Source organism: Tasmannia lanceolata, unplaced genomic scaffold, assembly GCF_043159265.1.
Source record: "Tasmannia lanceolata isolate RefF3 unplaced genomic scaffold, GAP_Taslan_0.1 ptg000015l, whole genome shotgun sequence".
Classification (NCBI taxonomy): domain Eukaryota; kingdom Viridiplantae; phylum Streptophyta; class Magnoliopsida; order Canellales; family Winteraceae; genus Tasmannia; species Tasmannia lanceolata.
Genome location: NW_027518692.1, coordinates 25,206,495 through 25,214,717, shown reverse-complemented (window position 1 = coordinate 25,214,717; position 8,223 = coordinate 25,206,495). Strand labels below are relative to the sequence as shown.

General features: G+C 37.9%; 1 protein-coding gene across 1 annotated transcript; it reads left to right on the top strand.

The window, feature by feature from the left end:
* The first annotated feature begins 5,776 nt into the window (after positions 1–5,776).
* Positions 5,777–6,898, top strand: LOC143845379 (germin-like protein subfamily T member 2). Its single transcript, XM_077353694.1, has one exon. The coding sequence runs from the start codon at positions 5,911–5,913 to the stop codon at positions 6,577–6,579; it is 669 nt and encodes a 222-aa protein (XP_077209809.1). The 5' UTR covers positions 5,777–5,910; the 3' UTR covers positions 6,580–6,898.
* Positions 6,899–8,223: the final 1,325 nt, after the last annotated feature.

Sequence of the window (8,223 nt, the reverse complement as noted above, 5' to 3'; positions counted from 1 at the left end):
TGTGTTGTGATAGTGGTGATGAAAGGATAGAAACAAAATAGAGAGAGAGAGAGAGATGCAAGGCAAGTATTTTGGTGGGTTGGGTTTTGGGGTTTGGTTTTTCCCCTTGTGCTAAGGAATGGTGTCTCTTTTTTTATAGATTGGAAGTGATTCTGTTACACTTTCTGGGACCTTGAACGGGGAGAGGAACAAAAGCTTAGCTGGTTTCGAACGTGACATTGAGGGAATCAGCTTTGCTTTATAGCGATTGGGTTCATCACAAAACCCACACAAACCTTTGTTTGCTCTTGCTTCGGTATTTTCAAGCACCCACAACAAGGAGAGAGGGAGAGATTTGTCACAAAAATACCCTCATAAATGACATAAATGAACCCAAGAAGAGCACCCCTAGGGGTGTAAATGGATATTCGAAAATTCGATTACCGTCCGCATCCGAATCCGTTTAAAGCGAATATTATCCGGATCCGTTTCAAGTGGATATTATCCGAATCCGTTTATGAGATATCCGGCTCTTAGCGGATGCGAATCTGGTAAATGGTATATCCGATCCGGTTAACATCCGAATACAAGAAGTAAATCCTTTTTATTTATTATTAATAATATCATTAATATTTATTTTTAGTAATGACACATTATCTTTTGTTTCTAAAAGAAAAGTGAATTTTCTTTTTAGAAAAAAAAAAAAAAGTGTTTTGGGTAGGAAATGAAGTAATCTCTCATTTTAAGGGCATTCTTGGAGTTTGACATGCTTCTTTATGAAGCAACAAATGTGGCCTGAAGGATGAAAGAGACAAATTGATGATGATGATTGAAAGAAGATGTCATAATTTCTAGAGAATTTTAAAGCAAAAAGGCCATCTAGGTCATTGATGGTAAATGGATGGCTCATATCAATTTTCCAACTTAGGATTATATAAAAACCCAAAATGTAATTAAAAGAGGGGACTTCTAAGGTTTGCAAGGAGAAACAAGAGAGAGGAGAAATGACGTGGCTAAGACACCATCTTCGGCATTTCTTAGTGCCTCCAACCCCACAAAAATCCACCGCCGCCCGTCTCCACCTTCTCACAGCCACCTTCATCACCGCCAGTCACCTTCATCTCTAACCCAATCCCCATCTCCATCCCCATTTCTCTTCATCTTTCACAATCAGCACCCCCACTTCCCCTGTTCAAAATATCCCAACCCATTCCATCATATACACACACAAAAAAGAAAGAAAAAACCCAAAGACCACTACGAACACCATCATCCATCCTGACCGCTTCTCTTTCTGCCTTTGTTTTAAAAGGAAGAAGAAGATCTCATATATTTTAGGGTTTAAGAGTTAATTTTTTGAAGAGAAGGTAGAGGTCTGGTTTTAGGGTTTGAAAAATTCATTTGAAGAGTAAGAAGGAGAAGAAAGATAAAGTGTTGCAATAAAATGTTCAAATTTACAGGATAAACGGATATGGATAATATCCGAATTCGAATAATATCCGGCGGATACGAATTCGGTAATAGATATTAAATATCCGTCAAATTCGAATCCGAATCCGAATCCGAATTCGGATAGTGTATACGGTAATCGAATTCGGATATAGCCATATCCGATTCAAATTCGATCCGTTTACACCCCTAAGCACCCCTAAGAATAAGGAAGTATACCTAAAAGATGATAGACCTCCTGGATCATAGTAAACATGGCTTCACCTGAGTACGAGATCTTGCTCTAGGGATCATGTGTAAGCCTCACCAATTGCACAAATCTAGCTCATGTGTTTCTTTTCTCTTGTTTGTTTTAAGTTTGTCTTCAAGGGTATGTTGTTCTATCCTATTCCTTAGTTCCTACTATTGTATCATCTTCTTTATTGACTATACTGAGGTTCGCCTAAACCCAGCTTGCCCATTTAAAAAAAAAAAAATGAATAAAAAAATGAAGGGCGTTTTTATACATTGATATATCCTCCATTGAACCCAGGACCCTTCATTGTGGCTTCATCTTTGTCATGATTAAAGATAATTTTGGACCTTATGATAAGGTTCTAATGGACACGGTCGGATCCAACTGCTGTGCCCAAATCTTGTCCATTAACCTTTGGATCCTTTGAATCAATGGGCCCATTGACACCCTACTTCTGAGTGGGCCATTTCTTTATGTTGACCTAATCAAAGAATGCTATTCTCCGCCTCCCTACATTGTTCTCCTTAATTTATTTTTGCTGTAGCTGTACTCTTTACTTTTAAAAAACGTGGTCATATGAATCAGTTTGTCTTGTGAGAAAATTTTCCTTAAACAAATCTTGTGGTCCATCACAAGCCTTGTCTGTTGCCCCGGTCCTGCAGCCTATCTGTGATCCTAGCCCTTGATCAAGGGTGATGAAAGAAGTGTCCTTCAGTTTATATAAGCCGTTGTGTTTGTGACCGGCACGGGCGTAGCATGATATTCAATTCCATCAAATCAACAGTAAGACCTATCAAATGGACGGATCAGATCAATCCTTGGTGGGCCCCTCTATGCCGTATTAGAAGCCAGGCCGTATCACAACGAGGAAGTGCCCCTAGAAGCATCTTCGTTTGTAACTTGTAATAGATTTTGACTAATATTCCTAGCCCAATTAACCTTTTTCTTGTTGGGAGTGGTATGGGATGGTGACCAACAAGATATATACCTCTTCATATAGAAACGCTCAACCGATGAGCAAGTCATTGTAGCATACCAACTAACCTTGTCATTTACCCTAAACACTGTTCAAAGGTGAGTGTGGGATCAAACATGACCCATCTCCCTTTAGAACCCTTCTTAATTTGATGGGTTTCTAGAATACATAAATGGTCTCTTAGAAAGAGATCCAATCTTTGGGAATATGAAGATTATCTCCCACATGGGCATGAATAATTTGAATGAGATTAGACAAAGGCAGAAGCTGGTTCCTTGACAGGGATGCTCACAGTAGGGAATATTGCATTCTTTCTTCCATATGGTCAAAGCATATGGTATAATTTGGCTTAGCCCATCTGCAGGTCTTGTGTTACAAGATAATCAATCTTCTTATCTAAACTTCGTGTTATTGTATAAATTAAATCGACATCGAAGAATGACAATTTAGCTAATGGGTCCTTTCGAATGTTCGTTGTCGGGTGGGCGAACATAAGCGAAAAGGCGAGTTCAAGCTTTTAAAAGCATACAGCATCCTATGCAATCACTATTAGAACTCTTTTCTCCTTTAGATTTGATGTTCATCTCCTTTGAGGATTTGATGTACCTAACCTCTTTTGTACACAAATTATAGTTCAATTATTTGTGGCTCCACTTCTTTCCAACCTTTTTAGATTCTGCTGTATATGTAAAGAAATGATACCCACACTCTCTTCTTTAGATAACGTGATTCGCTCTCTTAAGCACTTCTTTAGTTGGCTGTTGATAGCTTTTTGAGAATAACAGCTAATTAGAAGTGAGAGCGCCATTATTAAAACAAGGGAGTCCAGATATCATTTCCCTATATATAGCAACTACCCAAATGCTCAATTCCTGCTTAACAAAACCATGTAATTAGAAGTTAAATGAATTGGGGTCTTTCACCATTCAATGAGAATCTCCTCCACTTTATGGGTTTGTGCATGGCTCCTTTTTGCTTTAACTCCTTCCCTTCAAAGAGATACTTAAAACTTATCTCTTCAAAATCTTTAAGGCTTGAAAAAGTGATGTGGCTTGTAACTATTTTATATTCTAAAGGCCCCAAGGTTGATTCTTTGCCACACCCACCAATACATTTGGTTTCAAAAGCCTATATTTTTTATATGAATCGACTGTCCTTGGCATTTATAAAGAGCTGTCAATGGGGTCTCCTAAGAGACCCTTTTTCTCTCACAAGCTTAGTTTTGTGCGTTGCATGGTTACTGATTCTTTTGCTTGATGCTGTTCTTAAATCTCATTTCTTGTCAGTTGCGACAAAATTGAGATCTTTTCATCACTCAAAATCAATGAACATGTGGGTTTACGGCCGTTGGATATGGATAAAAATATAGATATCACATTGAAGTGGCCATGCCTAAAGTTGTTACCTTAACCCCCAGGAAGGGGATGCCAAACCCGAATATTCCACTGAACAATTAATTCTTTATAACGTATTATGTTTTCCTTTGATAAGCCAGCAGCCGTAGACGTTTTCCTAGATATTTTAATTAGAAAATCAATAAAAAAAATGCGCTAAAGTCCATTGATCGGACAGTTAGGATCTTCTGATCAATGACACATCCATGGTGAGTTTCACACTTCCACCACATATATAGTTCGAATCCATCCATCAACCATATAGACTGAGAAGAAATGGGGTGTTATTGTGATTAGGATTCATCTCAAGTGGGTCAATTACGGGTCAAAAGGAACAGAGATATCTCTTTATGTTCATCCAAATAGAAGTTATCTGAGGGATCAATTTTCAAGGTTTTTGGGGTTTATTTCCTTTGGTGTTGAGATGAAGATTTTGTCAAAAGTGTTGGATGCTTTTAAGCAATTTAGAATTGATTGTGCAACGATAATTACACAAAAATTTCATAGCGATAAACACAACCTCTTTTCTTCAGAGCTAAGTACTACCTACTTTTCTTGACAAAGTTACAACAATAGTAGGTAGCCGCCTTCGTGTTTAATTAGTTCTAAGATTGGTTCTATGAATATCTCCTGCCGAAGAGAGATTAGTGTGTATTCTTCGACTTGTTTCCCCAGTCTGTCCCGCTTCGCAGACATGACCTCAATGTATTGACAATTGAACAATTGTAATTTTTTACGCTAAACCTGAAGGCCAGATCAAAGCATGGAAACTGCTAAACTGTTTCTACCTAATAAACCCATATATAATATAAGGGCCCGTTTGGATACCTCATGTATTTGTATTTTGATTTGGATTTGAGTTTTGGATACAAAACACATCAATCATCTTCATGATCATGTTTTAAGAGAGAGAGAGAGAAAGAGAGAGAGAGAGGAAAGGAGGGAGGAATGTCTTGCTGCTGCCGGAGCAATGTCGAGGAGGAGCGATGGTGAAGGAAGTTGCCACAAATATTGATTTCCAAATAACGTCTCGCAGAAAAGATTTGAAAATCGGAATTTTTTGCACTGTTGTGGCTGATTTGGAAATTTAAGGATCTGATCGAGTTAAAAATATAAACTAAATCCAAATCTAAATCTTGTTGGTATCCAAACAGGCCCCAAGAGAAGTCTAAACTGAAGGGAGCCCTTGCAAAAAAGAGGTGAAAGGGCTCCCCCATTGGCTGCACATCACCATCATGTTTGACTTTTCAGCCGTTATTAATGCATGATGGTGATGTGCAGCCAATGAGAGAGCCCTTTCACCTCTTTTTTGCGAGGGCTCCCTTCAGTCTAGAATTCCTCATAATATAAATCTTGTTTCAAAGTTATCTTAAAGAAAAGTCTTCTACAGCCATTTGATCTTTCTATAGAAGAAAGCATGTCCAATTGATTAAAGATTGTTGGAAACTTCCTCACCATCCAATCTCCATTGTACATGTCAGAACTCAATTGAGATGTGAAAACTTAATTCAGTGAGCCCCACAATAAAGATGGACCATGTGCCAAAAATTTCACCGGCAGGACGAACCAAAAACCTCCACCTAGTCAAAATTTAACCCATAACCAATTTGTAATTTGATATAATATTCATGGCTTACTAGGATAATAATATAACTGAGTCTAAGTCTTGTGCAAAAACCATTTGTAATTTGTTACAATATTCAAAGATTACTATGATGATGATATAACAGAGTCTAAATCTTGTGCAAGGACTTTATGCATTGATGGATAATTATATATATGCATATATGTTGTATATATAAAGACATGATCTCCCCTCTCCATAACTCAAAACAAATCCCTGAGAACTCCTTTTTTCACGAGAAAGTAATAAAAACATGGCTTCTTTGTCCATTGCAAGATCACTCTTTTTCCTAATCCTCTCCTTTGCAGTGTTTCTCCATTCATGTCAGGCAGACCCTGACCCTCTGCAGGACTTCTGCGTAGCCGACCTCACAGCCCAAAACATATCTGTGAATGGTTTCACCTGCAAGCCTCCATCTACAGTAACATCCAACGACTTCTTCTTCGCCGGACTAGGCAAAGAGGGCGGCACAGGAAACATCTTTGGAGTAAATGTGACTCAGGGCAATGTCCTCAGTTTCCCAGGGCTCAACACTCTTGGGGTATCCATGAACCGTGTCGACTTTGCTCCTGGGGGAATTAACCCTCCTCATTCACACCCTCGAGCGACTGAGCTTGTGCATGTAGTAGAGGGGACATTGCTTGTTGGGTTTGTGACCACTGGCAATGTTCTGTTCTCAAAGGTTGTGAATGCTGGAGAGAGTTTTGTGATTCCAAAGGGGTTGATACACTTCCAACAGAATGTAGGGGAGGGGAAGGCACTTGCAATCACTGCTTTTGATAGCCAGTTGCCGGGGGTTTTGATCATGCCAGTTGCTCTCTTTGCTTCAAATCCTTCTATTCCTAATCAAGTTTTGGCCAAGGCTTTCCAAGTAGATTACCAGATTGTGAAAAACATCAAATCCAAATTTGGTTCCTCCTAAGCTCCTAAGAATCCCTTTACTTCTCTACACAGTTTATCTCTGTCTTTTCTTTTTTTCTCCTCCCTCCTCCTTGAGAGGGGAACATTCATGTCTTGTTCAACAAACTATGTGACTGTGTCACTATGCTCTTCAACCCTTGTAATTCCTCACTTGACGAACCTTTTATTCTTGTGTATTTTTTTTGTTAAGAATCATGTGTTGCGGTGTGTTATGATGAGGTCCATCATCCCTAATGGCATCTTGTTGTTTCACATTGTTGAAGATTAAAATTAATAATAGTAGTGGGGTTTAGAATTTAACCACCATGAATTCCCTATTATCCCTCCTCTCTCTCTCTCTCTCTCTCTCTCTCTCTCTCTCTCTCTCTCTCTCTCTCTCTCTCTCCTTTCTTTTCCATGTCTAGATTGCTTGTTTCAAATATTTCTTTTTGTTATCAATAATTTTTTACATTGCAAACAAGAAAGTTCTTCCATGCCTGAATCAACAAATATAAGTTATATGGCAATAACAAGTATCTAGTCTTGTAATGGGTTAGATGTATGGTTTTATTTCCTTCCCATGTAATTAATATTGTCTTAATAATAAAAATTTAAGGTTCCTCCCTAGGTTGCTAGATAAATTCTGGTCTTGAAAAAAATGGTTATAAAAAAGTAGTATAAAAAACAAATTTAATGGGTTTAGTAACAATAATGTTCTATTTTCATATAAAAATTTACTATTAGGATGGTTAGAACTCAAAATATATGATAATTATAAAATTGTCGTAGTAGTATTCCAAAAAAAAAAAAACAGATAAAAGAGATCTAGGAGTCTCACAAAGAATCATGAAGTATCGGAATTCGACTACTCCGGAACTAATCCCATTCAAAAGAATTCGTATAACATTGATTGTTGTAGATGGTGACTGGTAACAAATAGTCATACATAGTAGATAATGCTGACATTTTGGTTGGACTTGGTGCTCCAATCTTAATGGTCCTCATTCCGTGTTGCCTTTGCTAGATAAGTTTATTCCTTGTGTAATCATTTTTTAGAATACAAATTTGTGAAGCCAGGTGTTGGTTGTTTTTTCTCTTTTCATTAATTTCAATACTTTCCCTTGAATCCAACCTCAAATTAAGTGAGAAAAAAGTGTTCAGGTTTGGCGGAACATTAGATCGAGCACACCCTTTAGTACCTGTTTGGTTGACAAGTAGAGTAAACTAGTGGAAAGGAAAATCTTTTTCGAAGTTTTCACCACTTTCTCCTTCGTTTGGTTGTACAAGGAAAGGCTTTGTTTGTCTGTGCAAGGAAAGGCTTTCCAAGGTGAAAAGATATTCCCAACTAGGAAGGAAAATACACATTTTTCGTATTAAACTTTTCCATCTTAAAACCAGAGAAGCAGCCGTAAAGGCTTTTGAAGGTGAGATGACCTTATCTTCTAGAAATAAGAATACCCATTTTTCATCTTAAAGTTTTCCATTTAAAAACCTCAGTTAGGGCTTTCTGTCCAATTAGAAAATTGGTTTTTAATAATTAATATAGGGCAGTGATAAATCGACCCCCCAAAATGATAAATCGACTCCCCATGTGTCTATCTCTGTCCTCTTTCTCTCTCTCTAACCCAGAGGAGAGAGAAAGACACATGGGGAGTCGATTTATCAT

Coding starts and splice junctions, on each gene's coding strand:
- LOC143845379 (XM_077353694.1), top strand. CDS start 5,911: ATGGCTTCTTTGTCCATTGCAAGATCACTCTTTTTCCTAATCCTCTCC.